The 26,516-nt window shown below is 53.8% G+C and overlaps 8 protein-coding genes across 8 annotated transcripts; 3 read left to right on the plus strand and 5 right to left on the minus strand.

Moving 5' to 3' along the window:
• Window positions 1-766: 766 nt before the first annotated feature.
• Window positions 767-2,086, minus strand: N656DRAFT_769632 (uncharacterized protein; the record flags this gene model as incomplete). The annotated part of the gene is made up of 6 exons (XM_064813719.1): window positions 767-849; window positions 913-1,131; window positions 1,212-1,274; window positions 1,308-1,841; window positions 1,924-2,014; window positions 2,045-2,086. 6 exons carry the CDS (start codon window positions 2,084-2,086, stop codon window positions 767-769), a joined length of 1,032 nt encoding a protein of 343 aa, XP_064668692.1.
• Window positions 2,087-5,454: 3,368 nt separating this feature from the next.
• N656DRAFT_799417 (uncharacterized protein) lies at window positions 5,455-6,781 on the plus strand (the record flags this gene model as incomplete). The annotated part of the gene is made up of 3 exons (XM_064817868.1): window positions 5,455-5,734; window positions 6,404-6,588; window positions 6,668-6,781. The coding sequence occupies 3 exons, from the start codon at window positions 5,455-5,457 to the stop codon at window positions 6,779-6,781; spliced, it is 579 nt and encodes a 192-aa protein (XP_064668693.1).
• A 1,328-nt stretch (window positions 6,782-8,109) lies between these two features.
• On the minus strand, window positions 8,110-10,830 carry N656DRAFT_790616 (uncharacterized protein; the record flags this gene model as incomplete). Its single annotated transcript, XM_064816903.1, has 3 exons — window positions 8,110-8,469; window positions 8,506-9,678; window positions 9,871-10,830. 3 exons carry the CDS (start codon window positions 10,828-10,830, stop codon window positions 8,110-8,112), a joined length of 2,493 nt encoding a protein of 830 aa, XP_064668694.1.
• Window positions 10,831-11,582: 752 nt separating this feature from the next.
• Window positions 11,583-13,819, minus strand: N656DRAFT_780917 (mitochondrial carrier; the record flags this gene model as incomplete). The annotated part of the gene is made up of 5 exons (XM_064815476.1): window positions 13,718-13,819; window positions 13,302-13,435; window positions 12,735-12,962; window positions 12,631-12,677; window positions 11,583-12,576 (listed from the first exon to the last, which is right to left on the minus strand). Coding segments are annotated over exons 2-5 (1,060 nt in total), but the record flags the coding sequence as incomplete, so codon positions are not given.
• Window positions 13,634-14,053, plus strand: N656DRAFT_780919 (uncharacterized protein). Its single transcript, XM_064815477.1, has one exon. The coding sequence runs from the start codon at window positions 13,697-13,699 to the stop codon at window positions 14,027-14,029; it is 333 nt and encodes a 110-aa protein (XP_064668696.1). The 5' UTR covers window positions 13,634-13,696; the 3' UTR covers window positions 14,030-14,053.
• A 1,206-nt stretch (window positions 14,054-15,259) lies between these two features.
• On the plus strand, window positions 15,260-16,718 carry N656DRAFT_171039 (cyclin-like protein). The gene is made up of 2 exons (XM_064808741.1): window positions 15,260-15,518; window positions 15,605-16,718. The coding sequence occupies exons 1-2, from the start codon at window positions 15,359-15,361 to the stop codon at window positions 16,531-16,533; spliced, it is 1,089 nt and encodes a 362-aa protein (XP_064668697.1). The 5' UTR covers window positions 15,260-15,358; the 3' UTR covers window positions 16,534-16,718.
• A 565-nt stretch (window positions 16,719-17,283) lies between these two features.
• Window positions 17,284-18,559, minus strand: N656DRAFT_171019 (uncharacterized protein). The gene is made up of 3 exons (XM_064808740.1): window positions 18,324-18,559; window positions 17,932-18,207; window positions 17,284-17,864 (listed from the first exon to the last, which is right to left on the minus strand). Exons 1-3 carry the CDS (start codon window positions 18,437-18,439, stop codon window positions 17,432-17,434), a joined length of 825 nt encoding a protein of 274 aa, XP_064668698.1. The 5' UTR covers window positions 18,440-18,559; the 3' UTR covers window positions 17,284-17,431.
• Window positions 18,560-21,563: 3,004 nt separating this feature from the next.
• Window positions 21,564-22,232, minus strand: N656DRAFT_712338 (uncharacterized protein; the record flags this gene model as incomplete). The annotated part of the gene is made up of 2 exons (XM_064811798.1): window positions 21,564-21,869; window positions 21,957-22,232. The coding sequence occupies 2 exons, from the start codon at window positions 22,230-22,232 to the stop codon at window positions 21,564-21,566; spliced, it is 582 nt and encodes a 193-aa protein (XP_064668699.1).
• Between the last annotated feature and the right edge of the window lie 4,284 nt (window positions 22,233-26,516).

Raw genomic sequence — 26,516 nt, forward strand, 5'->3', positions numbered from 1 at the left:
ATCGCTAAGTCAGCGATGCCTTAGGTTGTATATACGCGAGTGTGGACGCAGGTGGGCGCAGAGTATCATGGCCACCAATCGGAAATGCAAGGCAAATACCCGACTATACTTGATGCGACAGAGGTACATGGAAGAGGGCCCATTCTACGGCTTATGCCGGGCCTCTGTGATGTACATGCGTCCGTGCAGTACTTGGAATTTTCTTCTGTGCACGGGCCAGAAGTGTTGCGGGATAAGCGCTTCCCCGTGTAGCTCAACGTTACCCCTGCATCTGACAACGACGTTCGAACTCTGAGCCTCAAAGTCCCAGGGTTGCATGAACCTGTCCATATTCAACGTCTTCCCAAAGCTGGATGGAAGCATGTACTACAGAGTACTAGGAGTCAATGTGGTCGTTGTGATGCATCTACCAGCGAACTTCGGAGGGCCAACTGAGCCGATTTCTTCCCGGCCGTGCCAAGTCAGTTACACGGTGAGAGTAATGGACCACAGCCCAGCTCTGAGAATTAGATTCGGCCGGCCGGATACGCAGATGTTAGCGACTATCAAGACCATTTCATCCATGGCTGATTGCAGCTTAGGTTCCAGAGGACGACTGTCCCGTCGCAGACACTGCTAATATATTCGATGAAGATATCCACCAGGGAACCCTCTACTCGACGTCTATCTTTCAATTCTGGTCGAGAACTGAGTCTCTCTTCGTTAGGTTCTCATCACTGTTCTTCATGTCGGGAGAAGCTATCCCTTCGCCTGCTTCGACCCTCTCTCACTCTCCTTGCCGTCCATCTCCCTCTTTCTCCCCTTCGCGCTGGACTTGAGACGCGACGGAGTCGCCGGGTGGCGACGGTCCTAGTATATTCTATTCAGTCTCCCGATGGCCTGACGGTAAATCTGGCCCAAACGCAAGCTTACCCGTCGTTAACCCGTCCACTCCATTTGGACCCGTCTTGGCTGAGTCGTCAAGGCTGCTTGTGACATTGGGGGTTGTAGCAGTGCTCGATGTTTCGATGATGCTCGCCGTGGGCCTCGGCCGTGAGCCGGTGGGCGGACCCGTGTACCCTGCGCGCAGGACACGGGAAGGGTCGACGGAATTGACGGCTGCGCGGCGGTTGGGAATGTCCCAATTGTGGCCTGCTTCGCGTCAGTGTTGCTTGTTCTGGATGGTTTGGGATAGTATGAGGGTATCTTTGAGCAGGAGAGGAGGATCTTACGAAAGGGAGGCGGCAGAGGGTAGCCGTAGGGATTATCTGGGATGAGGCTCACTGGTCGGATATCTGTTCGGTTCCAATGTTAGTACGAGAAACTACGAAGACCGCGGTCGTGGGAAAGTATGGTCTTTCCTGTGTGGGCAAGTCCAGTGGGCTTAAATGAGCACGTCCGAACGTCCGGGCTCAACCGGGAAGCTGTCAACGGTGACAGAGCGGGTGGGACAGTCAGTGACGGGCAAGCGGAGGTGGACCGCACGGATGGAGATTGAGCATCGGGGGACGGGACGGGTGGTGTTGACGACGTCGTCGGAGCCTGAGCATTCTGTTGGCGGCTGACATTCGCAGATTCCTGCGAGCTTCCAGCCTGTTGTCCTGACGAATCCATTGGAGGTTGCTGCGTCGTCTGGCAATACGCTTTTTGGATATCGTCTAGAGAAGCCTCCCAAATTGTGGAAAGGGTTCGTAGTTGCTCGGCCGTTTTCTTTGGCGAGTTAAAGTAGCGAGGCTTGAAAGGACGCCCTCTCCGAAAATCGGGCAACACAAGGTCGGCCTGGTCCTCCTGCGAACTAGTACTGCGGTTCTGGTATGGTTGAGAGCGACGGCGAGGTCGATACAGGGGGTAGTCCGCACCACCTGAGGTTCGTGTTCATGTCAGCCTCGCGCTTCGTGCTTGGTGTCCTGTAATTGTTGACGGTTTCCATGTTCCGTTACTCACGGCCGACATCGCCCAGATATTGTTCTATCTCGTCGATTGACTCGACAGTCAAAAAGGATACCTGGTCATCTTCGGCAGGCGCAGCAGGTGTCTTCGCTAATGATGTTTGTTAGCAGCATACCTTATCAAGGGACTGCCAGGGGCAGAGAAGGTGCCCTAACATCTTGAACGCAATATAGCAGCAAACATGTTGATAAGCGATGCAAATTAATTTTTATGTTTGTATATATAATGAACTGGAAAGGGTCTTCTGCAAAGGTCAAACACAAAATAAACATGAATCCTTATATAGCAAAGTAAACCTCTACACAAGGTGGTCATAAAGGCAGGTCTGTTGACTCAAGCTCACAGCAAGAAAGGGACCCTATTAAAACGACTTGCTCAGAATACCAATGTTTGTTAAAGGTAGGTAGACGTGGCACTTTCTCTTGGGGTTTGTGCAAACCTTGGACGAAAACTTGGGAATACTTGTGGGCTCAAGCGGGAGAAAGTCTTTGATGTCAAGAGGACAACAACAGGTATTCAGGGGGTTTGGCATTTCACTTCATGATCAACTTGTCATAAGGTAGGTCTTTACTATGCTGTGTCATGATTATCCATTGTATAGTCAACATGAAAGCAACCTGTACTGGCCCCGGGCGACTCTGATCTGGAGTATTTCAACGGAAGTGGATTGCTACCTCATCATCCTCCTGCAAGCAGGACATAGACTGTTTTGGGGCCGCAACGGGAACCTCCTCCTTGGACAACTGAGAGCGGCTGCTGGAACATCGCGTGGGCTGCCGAGAAGGAACTTCGTCTTGGGAAACTGGTTTACATCTTCGCCCGTGGCCAAATCGCAGAAGGCCGTGTTTTGGTATGTTTGGTGTTTGCAACCCAGGAAAACGCGCTTGACAATATTACACATGGTGGTCATGCCGCTTGCTGTTTCTTTCCGTCTATGGCATTGAATGCTTGTTGTTCAACCTGGTTTTGATTTGACTGTTTCCCATGGTCAGTTCTTTGAGGGAGAAGTATTTATAACTTAGGTAGGAACTCAGTCAGATCATCCAGCTCATCATCTCAATTCTTGTCATGAAACCAGAGCAGTTCCAGCAGCCATTGTTCCTTGAAACGTCCCATGCCTCGGCCAATAATGCATTCAGGAGTCTATATGAGGTAGGCACCAACAAAGGCGACAACCTGACCTGAACTGTTGACAAGATTCTTTGTTTTGACTGACACGGAAGCTCAAGTTCATTCCAGATTCTTTCAGATTGGTGTTTCCCCAGGCCGTGCCAAACTAAGGTACCTAACGTGTCTCACCATCCACACCGAACACCGTTTCCCAGGTTTCCTTCCCGCCAGCGATATCACAGCACAAGTAGAAGGTCACATCTTAGTGACAACCGTTTTCCGGCCCCAATGAGATAGTGAGCCGGTCATGGTACAGATGAGACCGCGCGTCTGCGACAAAGGATTTCCCGAGCGTCCGACGCCAGAAACATACGAGTCCTACAAATAGCCAGCTAACAACATTCTATATATAAACAAATATTCTACTCAGCTCAACCGACTGTCACCAAAGGGGCAGCGGGTTATCCTCTCGGCCAGCTAGTTGGTGAGCTACCATCACTTAATCGCTCACGGTTCTCGACTCATTTTTCAAGTAGGTCGTCGGTTCCGCCCTGGCATGAAACTCGATGGCCCCGGTGGTGATACAGTAAAGACCCTAACCATCATTCGAAGGACTGGACGAGACTCAGGCGTGTCCTCATTGCCCTTGCCCTGGGTCAATAAACCTTTTTCTCTCTCTTCCCGCTTGTTTTCGAAGCAACTGCATATAATTTGAAATTTCGAACATGGGTCCGCCACTGGCTACCTTCCCTGACGGCGACGACGACTCGGCGAGTGCCAGCATCTCAACAAATGCGGTTTCCTTTCGACGTCGTCAACTCGAATCTCACCAGTCCACCGTACTGTCCACGGCTCCACGCTCCAACTCGCTCGGCCATAAGTCGAAGAAAGCCCATGGGTTCGGGATCGACGACGAAGCTGCACCATCACCTCTTTACGACTCACTCAGCATACCACTCCGCGATGGCAATGCCAACGAACTCTTGTCCACAGAGATCCTTGAATCCCCAGCAGTATTTACCAGCCAAAACTCCTCCGCGTTCCCGTTACCATGGAGCTGGACCGTATCGCACTGGCTCTCGCTCCAGTGTGGCAACCAGAGTCTCGACGCGAACACAGAATGGAAACGTCTGCACAATATGTGGCTGTACCAGTGCGATTCATTCCTGTGATATGTTGCTCTCGGTCACAATCCTGATCCGCCAGTTTTCTACGATGACCCCAACAAAAATACCATTGATTTCTAGTCCTGGTACAGACGACAACTGGATGAGCGAGACCCATATCTACGGATCCAGGATCCTCAGCCAGCAGACCGTCGTCGGAGTAGGCCGAGCAATACGCCAGTGTGCTATACTTTACGGATACACAATGTCACAATCCCGCCGGAGGTTACAGACTACTTACTAGTAGTAGTCCTCCGAACGTCAGCGAGTCTTGATGCTTTCAGAATCCCCCTTGTTCCCCGACTCGAGCTGGCCCTTGGTAGCCCGCAACGACAACAATTGCGCAGGCCTACTAGTGCTCAGGTTCCCACGAAGAGGCTATTGAAGCCTGAGGGTGACAAGCTCCGACCAGGGTTCCAAACGAGTTACCGAGACTACGTAGTAAGCGAGCTGGTAGACACCGAGCGGAAATACGTTCAAAGACCTGGAGCACTTGCACGATCTGAAAAAGACATTGGAACAGAATGGCATTATATCCTGGAGACGATCAGTCTCGCCCCTGGCACCGCACATCCCACTCCTCCTCGAACCCTTGACCGATGGTCAGCCAACAACATCGGAGTCTACGCTATCATCGGGCTGGTCATGGGCGCCTGGCAGAACTGCGCACTCAACTGCCCCTCATCACAGTTCTTCCATTTCTCTCCAAGGACGCCTAAACGAAATGGAGCTTGTTACCACCTAATTACCCATGAGAAAGAGAGAAGCGGGACACAAATCTATACAGAGGCCGCGAACGCCACTCTCCAGGCTCATAAGAGGGAGGCATTTAATGTGGTTCTGCCCCGTCTGTACCCCCATCCGGCGTCACTCGCTGCAACCGATTAGCCCTGATCTCAAGTTACCACTTACCGACTCCCCCGGGTCAGCGGAACCCCCAATCACCCTAAATCACCAAGTATTGCTTGCCTCGCTTTGCCTGTATTCGCCCGGCTTAGCTAGCGTGATAGCGGCCGGGCAACTAGCTTTGCTCTCTCTAGCTACCCGAGGATGAGAGTCATGAGACCACTCCGGGTCCCTTTCTCCTGATCGCCTACTTGCTCTTTTCCTCCTTCAACACCAACCGCCGAACCCCTGCTCCTGTCCCATTGCGGCTCCGCGTCCGATTCGTGTTCCAGTCCGGTGGTGGCTCCGGCGTCCCGACGTTTCCTGGGTCTTTGACGACTTTCTGAATCCCAAACCGGACTTCATGGACACCATCCTTTTCGAGGAAGTCGGTAACCAAGACCAGGACCAGAGCCAGGTCCAAGAGCAGGCCATGGAATGGCACAGCAACGGCGGGATGGATGTCACCGTCGAATCCGCCAATCGCTACCTTAAGAGCTTCCTAGTCACGGGCAACAGTACTGTCAAGCAGGTCGTCCATCAGGCGTTCAATATGGTTACAGCAATGAAGGTCAACATTGAGGAGGAGCGCCAGGAACAGAAGAATCTGCTAAGACGCGAATGCATTGGGAAGACTTGGCTTGGTGATACGCCTCTTTAAGTAAACGCCAAAGAGGAGACCTGCACTTCCTTCGTCAATTTCCCACCCTTATCCACCTTGGCCTGCCGATTAGTGGGCTGTACCTATTCAGTCTCGTGATTTCCTTTTCTCTGAGCCTCCAATCCTGATGCTATTTGGATTGCGCGGGCACTGATCGTTGGCTAGAGGCTTGGTGTCGTCGGGAAGCTGCTTGCGAAAGTTTCTCGCGGCTCAGCTCCACGCGGCCTTCATGTTCGCCTCCCACATAGTCGATCAGTCTCTGGGCTTTGTTTGTGTGCGTCGAACACACCCCAGGGCCCAGCGGTAAACTCAGCGGGAGACCTCGCCGTCAAATTGCCCAAAAGCCGAGGAGCGATCATGGACTTCTGTGCTTTCCACTGAGCGGGAAGAGGACCGCATTCTGGGTAAGAATTGCACCAACTCCTTACTGTCTGAGCGAAGCTGATGGGTCGCTAAGATGCTGATGTACGGGTCTCCAAAATGTTGATCACCGGGTCGTCACGGCAGTCTTCCAGTAGAAGGCGGAACAAGTCATAATGCCGTGTCTCGCCGGCTGCCGAAGAAGGATGAGAACGTGGGTGTGTACGAGGCGAGGACAGCCAGTGCCCGACAAATTGAGCGCAAGTTCGAGGTCAATGAGGACCACTTCAAGCCGAAGCCGCCACTGCCTTTGGGAACGTTTTGGAAGTGCCGCTTCCTTTTGACGTTGAGACGGACACGGAGCCCCTGACCGTCATTATTACCCTCACCGACTCCGATTACGATCATGAGGAAGGTGGTAGCAAGCCTTCGTCGAGGGTCGGATGGGTGGCAACGCAGCTGCCGCGGGCCGACTTGGTACCCTACTTTCGCGATAACCTACTCACCCGGAACAGATCACGACCTCCGAGGCACTCATGGCTCACTCTGGAATCAGGTCTACAACCCGGCCATCACCGAGTCGCAGAACCTATTCGACACGCTCCCCTTGAACCCAGACGACGAGTTTTCCACACCTTCAAACCACCTTGTAAGGTTGGCGGGTGCGTGAGTGCGGAAACCCTCGACGATTAATGAGGGAGCGTGGTGAGGGCATATTGCTGCTGAAGGCCTGAAATGAAGCAGAGCTACAGTACCTCATACTTAGTACACCTGTCATGGGATCTGTGTGCCACCACTGGCAAGTTGGCCAGCCATGCCACAGTCTTCCCAGACGTACAACTTACAAGTTGTGGGTGAAGATTTTGCTCCTCGTTGTCACTGGCGGTGACACTGAAAGTAGGAATGGGAGTACCCGCTGAACTTAAGCATATCAATAAGCGTAAACTCTTTACATTCCAGTCACGGTGTCTCCCTAACAAGGAAGTTCAAGGTCTGAGAGCCGATTCATTCTGAAAAGAATCGAGTGCCAACCTCTTGTTTTTTCTTCTTCTAGAGTTTAACCCTTCCTGTCACACCACCGTTTCATGGCGAACCATCGCGATTTTGCTCGACTTTCTTCAGTCGCTTGGAAAAGTAACCAACAGGATTTGCCCTAGTAACGGCCAGTGAAGCGATGGACGCCGGTCATACGCACTTGTACATAGAGATTTTAGGAGTCATATTCAGGGACTCCGTCTTACTATGATCAATAAACTCTTAATAGTCTTACGTTTGGTGCACACACTCTAAACACGATGTGTCCTGGGCAATGTTGTGCTCCTACGAAGGTACTCCAGGGTCTCCAGAGACCGCACGACTGCCCCCCTGAACGGGGTGCCTAGATCCCCTAATGACAACAAAACTGATGCTACCAGTACCCGGAAGTACTATGAGAAGACGACTGGAAACAGCGTGCGGAAAGTATCATCAGATAATATTCCGTGCCAATCCGAGTGTAAGCCCTTAGACATGAAAGGGAAGTCAGAGCTTATGAACACACAGCGTTGTTTCGTCGATATAACTTGTGAAATGATGACTCGTAACGAGTTTCTTCTTAGGCCACATACATGATATTTGCGTGTTGTCCAAGTCGTAGATTGCGTCACAAAAAGCATGCCACGCTCCTATCCAAAGACAAACAAACCCCTGACCAAGTGGTCCAACACCACACCCACTACCGGCCAGACGCTTTCCTTGTGCTGCTTGATAAAAAGACCGCGGCCAGCTTCCACCATTGTATACAGGCGAGCTACCTAGCAAATCCACGCCGGCCTCAAGCAAGACACGATCCGTCTTATCACTCATTCCGAGTTGGATCTTCCCTCCTCAAATTTTATGCGACGCCGGCTCCGGCGCTTCCCAAGTACTGACGGGTAGTCCAACGCATCTAATCCAAAACCATGCCACCCATCAAGCGACATTACCTGCCCTCTTGATCTCTTCGATGCCAGCTCATGCTCACCGAGTTCCAGTTCCACCCTCTTCCGCCCCTATCCTGGCCCAATTCATCACCCCTTTGCCCTCCACCCGTTCCCCAACAACCACATCAATGTTCCCGGACGTAGTCTTCCCCAGGATCCTCCCTCCCTTTCCTTTCTCCCCCTTCCTCGCCACCAAGCTCTTATTGATCCCCGGCCAGTCACTGCCTGCCTTGATCAGCTTGACGCCCTCACCCGCAACCTTCAACTGGCCCGTCAGTGACGTAAGCTCAATATCTCCCTCCCACGACCCCGGGTACAGCAGCTTAATGTCCGCAGATGTGCTGGTGTGCTGCGCGTGCAGGCCGCGCAGCGGTAGCGGACCGCCATTCTGCTTCCCCTGACTTCCCGGATCGACAACCAAATAACTGCTAACACCACCGCTGGAGGCGTCCATCCACAGAGGTTCCAGAACCTTCACGTCCGTCGTTCCGCTGAGGCTGCTCGTCTGCAGTGCCACTTTCTTCGCATCGCCCTTGGCGAAAGACTTATCCAGCACGGGCAGCAGATCCAGGCTCACAGTCCCCGAGGTGGTTCTGAACGACGCCGACGAGCTGAACGCGGCCGCACCGAGGATATCGCCGCTCGTGGTTTGCACGTCCACGCGGTAGTCCCTTGGCGGAAGGAGAGCGTCGGCTGTGATATCTGCTTGCTGCCCGTTCCTGGCACCCTCAAGGGTATGGGCAATTTCCGTGGCGTGGATCGGCTCGCGGAATTCGACATTGCCAGACAGAGACTTGATGTACAGGATGGCCGGTTTCGGGGAATCGCTGTCCACCTCCTTGGGCTCAACGCAGACTCGGATGCTCCCCGCCGTGGAGCGCAAGCCGAGATAGTCGTACAGCGGCCAGGAGCCTTTGATTGGCGCCGCCGTGGTCGTGACCTCAATGAAGCGGGAGTGGAAGCGGAACGAATCAGGGGCGCCGACATCCACAAGCTTGTCATCTCTAGCGTCTACACCGGTGGACGCGGCGACGATGTGCCCGGCTATGCTGGTGAGTTTTGTTACTCGTAACACGGAGAGTGATAGGTTGTCGAGGAGTCTAGTGCCTAGATGGACGGCGTTGACCTCAAGCTTGTCGAGCTCGCCATTTTCCGGAACCCACACGGTCACCTTGATGCTCATGCAGGGTCTCGGATCTCCTCGGCCCCAATCCACTCGGGGAGGAACAGTGATGATCAATATTTGATATTCCGCATTCCAGGTGCTGTCAAGGGTGAGGCGTTCGTCATTGACAACCGTCTCGACAATCACTTTCGAGCTTGGTGTGCCAGAGCCGGCCTTGCGGAATATGACGGCGCCCTCCACATGGACGTCGATCCACTCTTGATGGCTACTGTCATCGTCAACCTTTTGCACCAAGGTCAGGGGGTTGTCGGACCCAAAGGACACCTGGTAGGTGTCGATGGGACGGGCAATCTGTGCACCCCCGCAGATATCTCGGGCGTTCCAAGAGAAGTCGTCGTCAATCCCCGGATAGTTCATGCCTGGATGACCTGGTCTGGGTTGTGTTTTGGGTTCGTCTGCTGAAGGGGGTTTTGGCCCTTTCTATAAGGCCGGGTCAGTGAAGACGTTGGAGAGAGATGGAGAGAAGGGTTAGAGTAGACAAATAAATTGGCTATGGTCTGAAGGTGAGAGATAGATAGTAGAGGCAACCCTCCTTTATCAAGCCGGTGCTGGTAACGTAGCAAGTGGTGAAGAATGACGCGTCATGCTTACCTCACTGGTCGTGGTACTTACGAGGCTAATGAGAAAGCCAACGGAGACCAGAAGAAGTACAAGAACAAGTACCACTATCCTGCAGTAATGGGCATACGTCCACATGCGGCGCCTCCACGAGTGATCCGCATGGGCATCAGAGCCATCAGGGTCTGGACCGCCCATACTCTGAGGCTGACGAGCCAAAAGGCCTTGGGCCTCATCTGGAAGTCCCATGGTGATTCCCAGGGTTGTGGGTTGGGAGAATGTGCTATAGTTCCTCGGTGCGTCTTGCGAGTTGGAAGGAGAGGTGGGGGAAGGTGTATAAGCGGGCGGCGCCTCGATTGGCAGTGGTACAAAGTGCGATTGTTGTGCACCATGGAACCCAATATCTCGCATCGCGTAAGCTCTATATGAAGACGGCGAAGACAAGCGGTTGGCTGATGGTGCCGGGGCGGTATGGTACGCGGCCCCTGGTGACTGGGAGGCATGCCTCGTACTTTGCCTGACGGATGACGAGGTGTCTGAAGATGGCAAGCCGTTTCGGGACTCGGTCGTGGGAGGGATCGAGCGCCCTATGTCTTCTTGAGGCGGCGATCCATACATATTCCCCCGTCGCTCCTCTTCTGCCTCCCTTGCCTTCGCCGCAGCTGTACTCCGCTCAAGAGACGGGTCCTCAACCCAGACATTCGGCACGGATGGCACATTATTAGATGACGCCGCGCCGCCTTGGACTTCAGATGAAGCTCCATCTGTTGAAGCAAAGTAGCCATCGGTGGGTGAGAGCAGAAGTGGATCCACTTCGTCGACATCGTCCATGAGGGCCAGTGCCGTCTGGCTCGCATGGGCGTTTGCGCGGCCGTCGTACTCTAGGTGCGAGCTTATAGCAGTCATAGGGCCCATCCCTAATTCGCTGGGCCCCGGTTGGCTCAAGGAATCCCCAATTGGTTCAGTATCCGACTCATCCTCCAGAGCAGAGTAGAGGTTGTCTGCGTAGGGCATAGCTCCTACCGAACCACGCCGAGTGGGTACGAGAAAAGGTTCCTTTGCGGTGTCTGAAGTGATCTACAGAGGCCTATCTTGGGGGGAAGGTTCAAAGATGGAAATCTATGTTGCTAACGCCAGCGATGTTGTTTTGTCGAATCTCAATCCAATTTCGAAGTTGCGGTTCAGGGATGAACTGAGTACTCCATACGGGGGCAAGAAGAAGCGACGACGAGAAGACGACGAGGAAGACGACGAAGGCGATCCACACCCCACTGTGTGCAGAGGCACGAGTATGTACCGTATTCTGGAACCTGTGAAACTTCAGGGAGACACTTGGTATAGGGAAGGTGCTGTCGAGCAAGGCGTCATGGGTGTGGATGAGGGGTATGGAAAGACGAGCGTCCCGACCTTGCGGTGTGCAGGTGCCGTCAGATAGCCTCGTCAGCCATGCTCCAGAAACCCAGGTGCCAGAGTTTTGCACAAATCGGCAGAACCCAGTCAAAGGAAGGAACCAACTAGCAACCGTGGGAGCCAGTTGACTATCAAGGCCCATCCAAATTAGGAAGCTGGGGATGCATGAGTGCGGGGCTCCAACCAGGACGATTACGCAGCAAGTCACCTTGAAGAGCTCATTCTCCAGTGTACGTAGGTGCGTAGGTGCGTAGGGCTGCTTGGGACAGTTACCATAGTTGGGAAGGTCGTAGAAAGAGGGGCCCTCATTTGTTGATTACGAATTGCCCACGACAGCAGCGGGAATGACGAGGTTGGTGACACAGTCATTAATTAACGTTAGCTGTGTGACGACATAAGTCGGTATGGCATCGTCTAACACCATGGTCCCAGGGCACGATGACCTGTCATCCCAACCTTTGATCAATGATCCTCCTTCTAACTGGTATCTCTCGATGCTACTGCAGCAACCCAAACGCCGCCGCCGCCGTAGCGGACATCAAAACTCAACTACCCAGACGCCAAGTTGATGCCAAGAAAAAGTAAAAACTAAGTCGCTCTCCTCCAACGACCACCTCTAACATCGCTCAATAGCTCTATTTTTCAGGCATACCGAATCTCTGGGGGTGTTCCCAGCGCTTAGTTCAAGCCCAAAAGCTTCTTCATGTTTTCGTAGCACACCCAGGTGATGCTCAGCGCTGGAGCTACCTTGAGGAGGTTGGGCACCAGGCCTTTGTATAGGCCGCGTACTCCCTCGTTACGGACCGTCTTGGTTGCCACATCCATGAATCCCGTGTATGTTGGCGGGTGCATGGCCGTGCCTTGAGTCTGCAGCCGGGTGCGGAGAACGTTGAGAGGATAGACGATGGTAGCGCCGAGCGCCCCCGAGGACGCTCCCAAGATGGCCGTGCCGGCATTTCCAAGCTGGGCGTCGTCTTCGTGGATGCCATAGTAGCGCGCCGCCGCTCGAATGTACGACTTCTTGAGCACCTCAAATGTGCCCATGTCGATGGCGCTGTACGGAAACATGCCGATGAGCCCGAGCCCGAGGCCGCGATAAGCCGCACGGATACCGCCATCTGCCCACATTTTCTTCGCCGTCTGGAAAAGCAGCGCATTTCCCTTGGGGCCACCCTGGACCGTCTCACATTGTAGCCGAAACTTGAGCGTATCGATCGGATACACGCAGAACTGCGCCGTCATGCCGCCAATGCCACCGGACACGAACCTGGAGACGGCGCTGATCTGACTGGGGTCGTCGTGTCCTTCGTAAGCTGCGAGAAATCTCTTGGATGCTTCATAAGAGCCGAACTACCCAAGCGGTCAGAATCCCAAAGAAGACAGCGGCAGTTAGGTGGCATTTACCCGAATGGCAGACTCTGGCATAATCTTGATGACATTGAGACCATTTCCTGCGATGTTGTTTTAGCGTCGTTGTTCGAGTGCACGGCAGGTCAGCGTCAACTTACCCGCAAAAAAGGTGCGCACCCCGCCAGTCTTCCACAGGGTCACAATAGCATCGGCAATGGGACGGCCTGCGTTGCGCAGGGCAACGAGAGGACGGCCGCTCTTGGCAGCGGCGAGAGCCGCAGTGGTGCTGGTTTTTGTATTGACGAGGAGGTAGACCTTCAGGCGGTCCAGGGGCGCGGTAGCAGTTCGCGACACACCGCCCGAAACGGCACCGGCGAGGAAGTATCCTGGTACGGGCATCAGATCTGTCAGTCTGGTTTTCACGCGCTGTGGATCCTCCTCCACAAGTTCAGAAATGTCCTGGGCGCCAGACTGCTCTGTGTCCTCGTATTGCAGGATGGGTCGCTGAATCGCCGGGTCGATCAGTATTTGAGTAGGAGCACCTGCGACGGCGGAGGCCATGTCTGCTGCGGCAACCGCCGCGTGATCGGTGTCGTCGGCTCGAGAGAGAGATTTTGAAGTTTCCGAGCCTGAGAAACGCAGCGGTCGCGGGGTGTAGGCCAAATCCGGGTTGGCGAGTCTGAGGAGCGAGCCGAAGAGAGCTTGAAGAAGGAAGCTGGTCGTACCTAGGCCTTCTAGGGTTTCATCACTAACGAGCGAATCTCCCTCTGCATTGACCATAACAATGGTAGAATAATAAGACAGCGCAGCCTCCAGTGCTGACCCGTGGTGGGTACTAGGCATAAAAAGCAGGAAATCGCTTCAAGCCAAGGGTTAGCGCCAATTTACACCAGTAACCAGTTTTACCGCCATGAGAGCTTCGCTTGCTAACTCAGCACCAACCAGATTTTACACACTTCTTGTGAGGAATAGATTTCAACACCAGCAGCTGGTCGACTAGCATCGAAAGACAGAAAGCCAGGACGAGAAAAACTCCATGCCATGATCAATCCACCACCAAGTGGGTCTCTGGTTGTGCTTCCAAAAAGTGGCACAAACAATAGAAAAAGGGGTTAACAAAATGAGAACGGGCAAAGCTTACCGCCATTCATCAAAACTGATGAAACCGTCATTATTCAAGTCCATCTCGTCAAAGAAGCCATTCAGCCTCCGCATCGGCACCGACAGACCAGCGCGCTGGAAGGCTGCCCGAAGCTCCTCCTTGTTGAGTCTGCCGTCCTTGTCCCTGTCTATGGACTTGAATAGCAGAAGGAGCTGCCTCTCTGCAGCCTCAACGAAGACTCGGAATTCTAGTTTGCAGCGGTCTCAGCCTCTGGTTCCCGGTTGTCTGTGCCTCTCTTCCATCCGGTTCCCGCCCAATAGACGTGGAGAGGGACACGCACCTTCGTACTGAATCTTGCCGTCGCCGTTTGTATCGACAATGCCAATTACTGACTTGAGCATTTCATCCGCGTTCTTCAAAGCTGTAGCCGTATGAGCAACATGGTCCCGCAGTAAGAAGAGTGACTTCCTTACGGTGGTCGATCCTCCTCAGCCCCTTTTGCAGCCCCTTGAAGTCAAGCTCGCCGTGTCCCGCAGGGTCAAGCCTCCTCCAAAGCTCCTCGACGCGCTTATCGCGCTGGTTTTGCGACTCGTCCATTTCCACCTCGAGTTTCGACACGACATCAGAGATCTTCATTCCCGGGTCGGCCACTCATGGCACCTTTGCCCAGGGCAGCGGCAGGGGAATGCGGATCGGCATGCGAATCAGGGCGTCACTTCGGTAAGGGGGGAAAGGCGCGCGGAGCCAGCAACGAGCGCGATTGTATGACGCACGAAGGAAGCCAGAGCAGAGTCCGAGGCTAACCACAACAGCACGACGCACGAGGGCTCGGCACGACAGACGGCGGGTCGGTTCCACTATCGAAGAGACATCACGGGATAACTAAGAATTCAACTTTGAGGTGTTTTCTATGATTGCATAGTTTCGAGAGCGGGGGGTGTCAAGGTCGAGGCCTCGGTGACCAATTGTGCGGGATGAGGGCGTTGACTTGCTTCGATGGCTGCAGCAGATTGCAATTCCTGCCAACCGGGAAAATCTTGGACGTTGTCGTCAAGGGGTAACTTTACGTACGAGGTACTTGGTACATACATTACAGCTACAGTACGGCCCAACAAGGGTACTGTCCTTATTGTACTTAACCTCGGGCGACACCTAGGTATCTATGGACCTGCATATAACCATGTCGGCTCTCCTCGATGCAATGTAGATAAGGAGACGAAGCCTCCTGCTGGTTCCAACAAGCTATGCAGTCCCGTCCTGTGCGACATTCTGCATCTTGTTACCGAACCAGCTCCGGGTGCTCCCGATAAGTAGTCGGTACTCACACACCAGTCGAAGCATGGGACTTTGTAAGCTTGGTGACAAGCGTTGCAGTGGGGTACCGGCTTTGGCCCAATCATCAAGCAGAAGCAATGGATAGCTGCCCCGCACTCATCATCCAGTTGCCTGCTGTCTGATTCGCTAGCCTTGTCAAACATCATCCAGACTCGCAGCCTCACCCGAACTCACACATCACCGATAAGATAACCGACAACCTAAACGGGAGACTCGGGAGTTAAAGGGGTACATATCCTCACAGGCTCACTCGCACAGAGCAATTCGTTGAGATCCAATGTCTTCGCAACACAACTTCTCAGCGAGTAGCTCTATCTGCCGCGGCCCTTGACGAGCGGCTATGCCATGGCAGCCAATTATTGGGAATCAACCCAACGACGCTTCTGGCAGTTCACCAAGGACGAGCTGGCCGCCACGCGGCAGCGCCTCGAAGATGAAGACCCAACCCTGGTCCAAATGTTCCCGCTGCCGCAGTTGCGCCATCTCAATATTTACTTCAATCAGCGTATGTCTCTATGTCTCCCAATCTAACTGCCTACATGTAGCCAGTCGGGCCATCCAGAAGCTAATCTTGCAACTCCCCGAAACCAGAAATCAACCGCCTCGGAAAGCGGCTCGGCGTTCGCCAACAGGCGCTGGCAACAGCCCAGGTCTACATCAAGCGCTTCTACACGCGAGTCGAGATCCGCCGCACGAACCCCTACCTCGTCATCACCACGGCGCTCTACCTCGCCTGCAAAATGGAAGAATGCCCCCAACACATCCGACTGGTCTCGCAAGAGGCACGGTCACTGTGGCCGTCCGACTTCCACGGCCACGACACTTCCCGAGTGGGCGAGTGCGAGTTCTCGCTCATCTCGGAGATGAACTCGCAGCTCATCGTGCACCAGCCCTACCGCACGCTGCTGGCCTTCCAGGACGAGTTCGGCCTGACGCACGAAGAGACGTCGCTCGCCTGGACCGTCATCAACGACCACTACATGACCGACCTCCCGCTGCTGCACCCGCCGCACATTGTCGCCCTGACGGCCATCCTCATGGCGCTGGTGCTACGCCCCGTCAGCAACACGACCGGAGGCGGCCCCACCGGCAGCAACACCAGCACGGGCGCGGCAGGAGCAGGGGCGGGAGGAGGAGGAGGAGCAGGAGGCGTCGCCTTGGCTGCGACGGCACTGGCACAGGCACAATTGCAGGCGCAGGCTCGGGTGGCGGCCGTGTTTGCCGGCGGAGGCGGCGGCGGCAATACGCCCGTGACGCCGGGATTTACATCCTCCCAGGGGTCGCAGGTGGGCTCGGCACAAGGGGAGAACTTGGGCGAGCCCAAAAAGGCGACGGATCCCCGCCTCGCCAAAGTCCAGCGCTTTGCCATGTGGCTGGCGGAAAGCAGTATTGATATTGAAGCCATGGTGGATTGCACCCAGGAGCTGATCTCGTTTTACGAGTGCCACGAGCAGTACAACGACAAGCACACGCGGGAGCAGATCAGCCGCTTCATCAAGGCGAGGGGGCTGGATAAGTGAACGTTTCTTGGCCAGGTTCTTCAGGGCTTCAGTAACTCCTCTGTGGAGGTAGTCTGTCTTGATACCCCCGCCGGCATGGCAATACGGGATTGTCGCCTGCCCCGTCGTCTGGGCCCGGTTGACCAAGAAACCTTCTGCTCTGGGGGCCAGGTTATCCATCCAGCTCTCCATAGTCAGCGCTGGGCGTCCTGGCGGTATCCAGTCCCTAGGCATCCTCCGAATCATCATGCACAGTGTCATGCCAGACTGGATTGAGGCGGCAATGTGTGTGCTGGGGATGCTGATGGTGTGCGGGACGAAGTATCTTGCACGTTCCAGTGGATGAGGGAGGCTGACAGCTTGGGGTGACGTGCTTGGTCTTCCCTGACAGATGGGAGGCGCCGAGAGACTTCAGGTGAAGGATGGCAGATTAAGATTTCAGCTGAACCACATGAAGGAGCTTGGAGTGGTATGTCCATGGTCTGACAGCCTGTTGACCGGGAGGGTCGCAGTTGGTGAGACTTTAAGAATTTCACTCCAACGTCAGTTAGGGTCATGACAAATTGTACATACAGTACACTGACGGATCAGGCACTGAGATTTCAAGGCACAGACAAAATGGAGAAGGATGGAGAAGTGAGGATGCTTTCTAGAGGAATGCTGCTTTCCCAAGTGATAAGCGCGATGAGATCCTGAGGGTAAATCTCTATAGAAGCACAACGCAAAGAACGCGGCATGACCAGAAAACCTGGAAATCATTCATTCCTAAGGGCGGAGCCTTTCATCTTCCGCAAAATAAACCTAAACTCTGGCTCCAACCAAGTTCCAGTCCCCAGCGAAACAAACCCCAACCTCCAAAAGTTCATGGAATCGACGTGCTAGCCGAGCTTCGCCAACCTTGCCCCCTCCCTTTTCCGGCTCACAGCTCCAAAATGTTGCCCTCATCGACTTCTTTCTTGACAATGTCCGGGGTAGGAGGGTGCTCATGAAACTTGTGACGCGGCTTGATTGTCATGACTGGGGCGTTCTTTCCCGACACCCAGTCCCATTCGGACAACATGCGAATCATGGCAAAGCCGATCTCGCCATCTCCCTTCAGAACCTGAGCCCAATCGTCGGGCAAGGGGGAGTTCTCGCGGCCCCAGCTGAATAGGTAGAAGAGAGCGTGGGCAATCAGGAACAGGCGAATGGGCGCCTCGGGCGCCGTGTTGTCAAAGATGTACTTCACGTCATGCAGGTTGGGCGCCTCGTGGTTTCCCTTGGCTTCTCCGTAGTAGCTGTAGAGCGCATCGATGGCCGCGTTGCGGACGCCAATGATGCCGTATCTGCCGCCCAGGACGTACAGACGGAGGCTAGTAGAGGTAAAGGCTGGTCAGTCTGCCCGTCCGATGATAACTTGGGAAGGAAAGAAACACGTACAAGTCTCGAACGGTAGTTTCCTTGCCGTCGGGCACTGGAAAGCGAAAGGCGCGACGGCCGCCTGACATGAAGGCGATTCCATAAAGCCAACGCACAAGAAGCGCAAAGAGTTTAGGATCCTCATGAGGAAGATTTAGCTCGTCCCGGCCACGGCCATCTTCGCTCTGGAAGTACTCGGCGAAGAAGGTCGAGTGCTCGACGAGGATTTTTTCGTGGACCGCCCACTTTTTCTGCTCAGGTCCAACGATGAGGTTGATCACCCGGGCGGAGAGCCATCTAGAAATGAGGCGAACGACATCAGCTTCATGTGCTTCAAATCCATAAGTACCCAGTTATGCCATCCGGAGAGCGTTGACGGCAGAATGTTTCCGGTTCAAGGTTCTTCCACTCACCTGTCAGTGGACTCATCACCGGACAAGTCGACTACCACGGGACCGGAAGCCATTGTGGTTGTTGGCTCGTAAGAACGTTTTCGTTTGAGTGGTAGACGGCAGCTGGTCGGAGTCATAGGAGCCTGGGTACTGTGAAGGAGCAGCGGAGGATAAATAGAAACTGGTCGAGAAAGTCTGGGATAACCTGAGATGGATGGGCTTGTTGTAGATGTTGAAAGGGTGATTGCTGGTGAGATGAAGAGAAGGAAGCTGGGGAAGAAGCGGCGAGGTATTCAAGGTCGAGAGGAACTTAATGGCAAGAGGCCTTGCAAGAGCAGAAGAAGGCATCAAGCCGCCGAGGCAAGATCCAAGCTGTAATGGCCAATGGCAGGAAGAGGCAAGGCTTCTTCTTCTGCTTTGGTCTGGTGCGTTTGACGGAGTCTCGGCGAAGAGCGGTTTCGTTGGCTTATGACCTTATCCACACCGGTACGCACTGGAGCAGAAGAAATAGTAGTGGGCGAGAAACGATCCAAATCACGGTGAAGGGCGTGGTGTGGTTGGCTTGTGAGCTCACGATGCAGCTACGCACGGAGTTGGAGAGATTGTGAGAGAGAAATGATCAGACGGGATCAAGGGAGAACGTCAACTGAGAAGAGAGTCGTTAGCCAAAGAAGCGAGAGTAGGAGGTGCCTGTCAACAGCTGTCACTGCAGAAAGAAGCAGGAGTGCGTGATGGGTAAGAAAGATTCGCGTGAGTAGTTGTGAACCGGACGAAAGAAAGGATAGAGAAGAGAAGGTCATGCAGGGAGGACTATAGAAGACAAACTACCCACTTCGATAACATTTCAAAACCAGAGGCAAGGCTGAGAAGTCATCAAAGATATCAATCATGTAAGTCCAGCCATAGAAATTGCACGATGCCGGGTACACTCCTGAGATTTCCTTCCAACATTCTAACAGTCAACACAAGATCAGTGCCCTAAGATTCACCCGTATTGAACACTTACTTCAACCTAGATGTAACTGCAAAGCATGCCATGTTCCCGTCAACCGTCAAGCACAGTGACATACTAGATAGAGTATCTAGGAAGCATCAACACAGCCACACGAGAGTAAAGTGGCACCGTCCCACAAACAAGACTTACTCAAGCCTGACATATGGGACATCTACCCAAGTTGCGATAAGTGGCTCTGAGTGTCAAGCTTTGTCGACCATGAATATGCTGTTGATAACCTCGGGATCCAAGCTTGCCCGACTATCAGAGCTGGAGGCTCGCTCAACGAGTACCAGGCATAGGTCGTGATATTTGTGCCATCACCACATGTAAGGTATCTGAATCATGGAGCCCCCCAAGCCTACAGGCACTGAAACTCCTTTTTTGGGATTGTGTTCCAAGCTAAAATAACCAGGGATGGCAGGCACTTCTTCAACTTCTGGGACTAAGTATTTAGGCGTACTTACATGGACACACGGTAATGGCTCGTCTATCGTTGCCGCTGATCTGAGAACCGGAATTGGCGTTCGAACCATTGGATAAACGGTGACACGGTTACTTCTTCCAATGAGGAGTGGAAAACGGGAAAGAATCATACTCAACAGCTGAGATTCGCGAAAAGTTACCCTTGAACTGAGTTTCCCCCCATCGTGGCAGCCCCTGAGAATCTGTCAACAATGGCACAGTTGTTCAACAGGTATCCGTAGTTCTTCACGTGAGACCCTATAACCATGCCATATGCTCAGCGAGAGGCACAGGACCATGAAGAAGACCGAGTTGAGCGAAGAGATGCGCATTTAGCGCCTGTGTTTCAATTCCCATTATCACAGATTTGCTTGTGTGAGTGTTGGCATATACAAAACGCCTACCACTACTAACGGAGGCGAGGAAGCTCGGAGCCGGAAAGCCAAGGAGTCAGACCACGCGCCGTCCCATCTTACCATCCACCCATTCCGAACAAGTGCTCGGAGGAGAGACTAAACAACAAGGTAAAACTTGACATGCCCAGCCCGCTCAGCCGAGCCGCAAAACACCAAGCAACTGCAACCACAATGTTGCCCTGCGCGCGCCTGCTGCTTTGGAACTCTTGAGATGCGATGCCGACCGAGCAAACCAACCCCCACAAGCAATAATCAACTGTGAGTAAGAGACAATAGCTCCCAGACAGACAATCCAGGGAACACCCGATATGCGCATCCCCTTTCCGCCATGAACCAATATCCGTATGCAATCCGTTTGAGAAATAAGAACAAACAGAACCCACAAAACGGATATAGAGGCGGGAATCAGCTTAAGCTGCCCACCGTTAACCCATGATACAAATGAAGCCGAATGAGGAACATGAACAGAAATCAAGCAATATGAACCGACTCCACACCCGCCCGCCCCCTAACCGATCCGGAAATACCAGCTCGCTGAGATACTCGACAGTAAAACCACACAATGTCTTCGCCAACCGACCCCAAAGCTCCCATAACATTGGAACCCATGTAGCCACCAAATCGAGAACACCCACGTTGCAACATTCCCCGCCATGCCCCCAACCGCGACTGAAAAAAGACACCGTCCCAAGTCGCTCTATATGTCAATGTAGTCTTTTTCTGGAATGAAGAACTCGTAAACCCGTAGACCCGTAAACACTTTTTATCGTGTATGACTGGAAAGCCACCACTTCCGTGGTATACGGGAAAGAGACCGCCAAACCCCATTGTATGGTATCGAGATAAGGAAAGCCGCAAAACTCCGTCGTGAGACACCGATGCAAAAAAGCTGCCTTGAGCAAGGATGCAAAACCACCGTGGAAACGCCCATTCGTTGTAGTCGAAAATGAAATAGCAGCCCTCAACTTTCGAGGCCGGGAACACCGCATCGAAACGTAAACTTTTTGTTGGTATCGGGGTAAACAACGAAGCGGTATCGATTATTCTTTCATCGCGCATCCGATTATGCCAGAAATATTTCGCTCGTAAAGAGTGGCGTATGTTAATTGATGGATTTTTGTACAGGTTGGGTATCGTGTCAAGTGGACAAGTCGCCAAGGAAGTCGAAGATCCGGTCGACCCCGAAAAGCTCAATTGCCGCCCTCTGCCTGCTGGAGCGACGATGGAAGTATCAATCCCTGCTACCCTGTTTGCCGGTGCCCGCCAAGATGAACAGCTGCATGAGCGAATGTGCACAGTGATCTTACAGCCCTAACTGCAAGGATGGCGATGGGTCGGGGCTGGCTTGTCTCGTCCGGGAATCACAGAAGCGAGACATCAGCACACTCACCACCGCCGTCCGACGGCTTGGGGCTGCATCCGGGCGGGCGATACCGAGGGTGACGGACTGGACATCGTGATGCCCGTAGCAGGGTTGACAATTGGGATGGCGTTGCGAACGCGGGTGGCAGAGGGCTGGTGAAGTTTCAGGGGTGAAGCGTGACTTTGGTACGCCGGAGGGATAAAGGCCGCGGAACTCGACTGCAGTGAGAAGCCGGATGCGACTTGGACGGCAGGCTGCGTCGGTGAGCCTTGGGGCGAGTTGCTTGCCAATGATGACCGTTCGGAGGATGAGCTGTGAATCGACACGAGCTATGTCCAAAACTCGGTCAGTACAACCAATGTACAGAGGTGCTAAAACGCCGGCCGGATAGACAGCAAAGCGTCTTAGGGACTCACATCGCTCTCGGTCAACAAGCCGGGACAGAATTCCATATCGTCCTCGAGGTCAAACGATCGGCCGGCCTCGAACTTCGTCCGAAAAGCCGCAAGGTTTGCCGACTCGGTAAGCTCTTTCATGCTCCTCACTCCTCGAAATTGCTTGTGAGGATTCTGTGCGACGGATAGCCTCGGCGCTCGCCGGTTTCGCCCTCCATGGTGGCTGTGGGAGACAGCGGTTGCTGTCGTCGGGGTAGGATGCTGCTGGTGGGCGTTGAAGTGATAGTACGCAGACATTATGATCGATCGATAAACCAAAGGCGATGCACTCGGGGGCCAAGGTCGTCTGTTTACAGGAGCTCGGATGGTTGGCGGCGGTTAGACTCGCATAGGGTGGCTCGGACTTTTGAAATGTTGCCGATGGTGTGACACAGGCTGCACAATGGAATCAAAACAAACAGGTCATTCACGACTGGCAGGCGCTGGAGTCCGGAGTGACTAAGTTTCGGTCGTTCGTTGAATACAAGATAGGTGTGTCGGTCGTTTTTGGCGCCTTGGGGGTAGAGAGCTTTTGTGCTGGTTTGGTAAGAACGTGGGGAAGGTAGGTGAGTGAAGGTCAAGTAGGGAAGAGGCGAAGAGAAGAGGGACAGATTCTGCAACCAGCACGGGCGGAGGGTTGGACACGATGAAATGGTGGGGAGGGCTACCAGGGACAACGCTAATGCACGATAGAGGCAGGACCCGGCCACACACTCACGAGCAGGTGCAATGGCCACTCTCCTTGCAGGCTGGGTGGCAAGACTGCATTCGAAGTGGGTCCACGGAACAAGCGATTGGTCGAACTACCTAAGCTAGTCGGTGTATGGCCTAGCCTTCTGGGTTTGTTGTTGTTGTGTGGTAATTTTGGCCTGCGTACCCACTATGCCAGCCAGTGCCGGAACCGGCCACTGGACGGTGCTGGCCATGATGGTTTGAGGCCGTTGAGAACGCCGTGCTTCTTGCGCCAAACGGACTGACCTGACCCCACCTACGGATACACAAATTCGAGTTCAGCTCCCGCCAGCTCCCGATGTGGCCCGACTTCCAGGTTGATATGACATTTTGAGATTCGAACCCATATTGAAGAAGTAGACGAACGTCCCGACACTTAGGTTCGTCAGATAAGAAGCGGCGCCTGTAGTTCCTAAGTTCTGTTGTTGAATTCTTTGTTTCGTCTCCAATTGCGCTTGTTATGCAGCACGGAGTAGCCCGCTTCTCGCCCCTCGGTTGCTGAGATCTGCAACCCAATGAATTCAATCACTTCAACCAAAGTTCTCTGATGATACGGTCGTGGATGGTAACTGCCTCTGATATCGAAAGCATCAAATGATGAAACTAGCGCCCACTACCTCACCCTCTTCCGCTACATACAGCACCTGCAGGCGGTTGGGACTCGCGTAATTCTCAAGTGTATTCACTCCGTAGCCGGCTAGCCATTGGAATCCTCATGGCGTCCCAGCCTTGTGGCGGGGAATTCCGTCGGCGCTCCTTGACTGGTTTAAGCACAGTGATAAAACGCAGCGAGACCTTCTCAAGACCTCACGGCCGGCGACTGAGCAGGGCGGCCAGGTCTTCGCTTGTCTCCGTACCGTTGCATCAGCGGACGCAAGTCACCAAACGTGGCCGGGCCTTTGGACCCACGGATCTCCCCCTGGAAGGCACTCAACGGGCTGGACATGGCGCTGATCCAGACAGCGCTGGACCCCGTTAATTAGTCCCTCATCGGACGCAAAGCTCGCCACTAGGTGACTACATGTGCCCCGTAGTGGCGGCGTCACCAGACCGAAAAAGTGTGTCGTGGTGTAATGTATTATATGAAGAAGACAAAGCACCCGAGGCACCTTGTGCTCTTTTGACAGGCTTCAAGCAACTGGAGATCCCTGTCTAACGTCAGACAACGTTACTGTGTGCACAATGAGCAGTTACAGTGCTCTGCCGACTAATGCTGACTCGAAATGCGGGTTGCAAGCGCCTCATTAACATGATGCCTGGCACAGAGGTGCTATTGGCTTGCCCCATCAACCGCCTTGCGCGCCCAGAAACGATGCATGACGCCAAAGCCGATTTATCTCCCGCTCAACCACGGTCCTAAGTGGCTCTTGCTGCCGGGTTGGTGCCCGCCTGTCCAAATCCCTGTCGGGCGAGCGAAGAGAATGACATTCAGCCGGTTCTCGATCGCATGACAGGAGGGCATTACGGAGTACTTCGCAGCCTTATCCCCAGATTCATTGACCGCCTCGAAGACTGCTGTATCGTTGAGAATCTGCTGACCCCCACTTCTTCAGACCCATCTCTAAGGTGGCTCTGGGTGAGTGACCAAAGGGGCGGCATCTCGTCGTTCTCAGCGTCGTGGTGCATTCTGCCGTTTATCCTGGGCAGATCCCTTCGTGCTCGCGTACCTATCTCAAACCGCTTCGCATCACGAGTTGCGAGCACCAAACCTATTCCTCAAGCGCTGTCCCGTTCCTGCTGTGTCTCCTTGGTCCTTATTCCCTACCCGTTTCGTTTATGAATGGAATGCAGAAGATACCAGCGGCCGAGGGACAAATAGTTAGTCAATCGTTGTTGTTATTGTGCCTGAAGCGGGGCAGTCAAGCCAGGCCGGAAGCTATTTTGGTCATCGAGTCTTGAGCGATGGGATTAGCAGTAAGTCATGAAGATCTTGGTACCCAAGCGTCGTTGAGAGGGTGCCCCTCTTTCCCTGTTCCTGGACTTCACACAGCCAGTTCCAGGACTTTTTGATGGAACCCAAATGCAAGACATGGCCCTGTGCAAGCCGTTTGACGTGAGGGGACGTCCGAGGGGCTTCTTCGCCTACAGCGGCATGGCCCAAAACAATGTGTCGCCGTTCACTGCAGAGACTGCCATAGTCAATGCATCTGTGCACGAAACGAGCAAGGGGATCACCATACTCAAACAACACAGTGGTGGTGCCCAGTGGTGCCCATGTGAAGTTTGTCATTCGCCAGTCCCGTACACAGTGGCAGGGAGGGCAATAAGTACGACAAGGCATTGTCCAATCCGGGCTGTGCTCACTCGAAGTGTGCCTCTACCTAGAATTACTATGCTCACAGGCAGGAGTCTCACCTGATCCCAAGAGAATATAGGGGGTAAAGGTCAATGGATGCTGGAACTTCGAGGTCGCGAAGGCTTTCTGGAACGGCGCTGGACTCACTGGGCGGGGCGAATTGCTTCTTCTCGGCTTCGGCCCGCGGCGTCTTCCTGAACATGCACAATGAACCGATGTGCATCTTGTTGATGTTTGAACTTGCAAGTTCACTCCCGGGTTGAAATCGGGCAGGAACAGCACAGACCACAGGTTGGTCGGAACACCCAGCCAATGGTGGTGGAGTCGTTGAATATCCCGCTCGAATGGATTGGTTGACCGCACTGCCACACCGCTCTTTCAAACGAAATGCAGTGCGGCAGGCAGTTGCGGCAGGCAGAAATCCAACAAGGCACCAAGGCAAGTGTCGGGTAGGTATGTCAGGGGGTCAGGTATCCTAGGATGAAGGAGATTGGAAACCGGAGGTCCACTGTTCACAGCCACGGCGCTGCAACGCCGAGAACGCATCCCCTTTCCCCACACATCAATTGTGGCACAGCTGACATCTTGGGGGATCCCAGCCGGGCCAAGCTTGGAGGAGGCACAAAGTACCGTACTACCTCGACTACGTACTGATGTTAGAGTGCTGATGCCGTGCTGACCATTACCTCGACATCCTGCATATCTGCTGCCATCCCATTTGCCTGCAGAAATGAAGACTACTGGGCACGGCTGCACTAGAACTTCAGCTGCATTTGCACTTGCTTCCATGTGGTAAAACCCAGATCCTGCAGCTGACCGAGGAACGCGACAGACCAAATGTGGATGGACTGGTAGATTTGGTGATGCTTCTCTTACTTTCAAGCCCTGAAAGAAAGTGGGATGAGTCGCTGCTTGTATTCCTAGTCGTCTTCACCACACCTGTGCAGGACGTATGCAGCTCGTAGCATCTCGAGATCATCGACTCCTTCGTTGGGCAGCAGATAACACCAGATTATTACTGCCTCCGTGTGTAGGTATACTAGAACCCAGGTCATTTACATTGTCTCCACGCAATCTCCATTCCCTAGCATAGCATTTCACACACATCTGCGAACGGGGTCATCACTCGACGCGGGCTACCGCATTGGACTCGATAATTTCAGTACAGTACCTGCGTTACTGTTAGCATCAGCGTATTGCACGAAGAGGACGTTGAAGGCCCATTTGATTGGCACCCCCCCGGGCCTGGTTTCGGGGTCGATAGTGTCGCAAATATTGTATCCCAAACGGTTGGAAAAGGCGCACGTACAGCCCCCTAGGTCACACCCGGGCGGAGGCCCGGCCCCGGCCCCGGCCGCAATTCAAGTGGCCCGCTCCGGACTCTAGGTCCGAACGGAACGGCAATACCGCAGCACTCGGGTACAGGCTTGGTCACATTTGCAACTCTTGCTGAAGGTACTCCGTAGAGCCGAAGAGACAATTTCTAAGGCTGACACGAAGCCTTTTTTTTTTTT

Source organism: Canariomyces notabilis (assembly GCF_033297395.1).
Source record: "Canariomyces notabilis strain CBS 508.74 unplaced genomic scaffold N656scaffold_16, whole genome shotgun sequence".
NCBI lineage: Eukaryota > Fungi > Ascomycota > Sordariomycetes > Sordariales > Chaetomiaceae > Canariomyces > Canariomyces notabilis.

What these genes read in the sequence shown, in the direction of transcription:
- N656DRAFT_780919 (XM_064815477.1), top strand. Translation starts at nt 13,697, where the DNA reads ATGAGAACGGGCAAAGCTTACCGCCATTCATCAAAACTGATGAAACCG.
- N656DRAFT_171039 (XM_064808741.1), top strand. Translation starts at nt 15,359, where the DNA reads ATGGCAGCCAATTATTGGGAATCAACCCAACGACGCTTCTGGCAGTTC. An exon ending in CAATATTTACTTCAATCAGC is followed by an intron (nt 15,519 to 15,604) that starts GTATGTCTCTAT and finishes CCCCGAAACCAG; the next exon opens with AAATCAACCGCCTCGGAAAG.
- N656DRAFT_171019 (XM_064808740.1), bottom strand. Translation starts at nt 18,439, where the DNA reads ATGACTCCGACCAGCTGCCGTCTACCACTCAAACGAAAACGTTCTTAC. An exon ending in GGTGATGAGTCCACTGACAG is followed by an intron (nt 18,208 to 18,323) that starts GTGAGTGGAAGA and finishes CCTCATTTCTAG; the next exon opens with ATGGCTCTCCGCCCGGGTGA. An exon ending in GAAACTACCGTTCGAGACTT is followed by an intron (nt 17,865 to 17,931) that starts GTACGTGTTTCT and finishes TACCTCTACTAG; the next exon opens with CCTCCGTCTGTACGTCCTGG.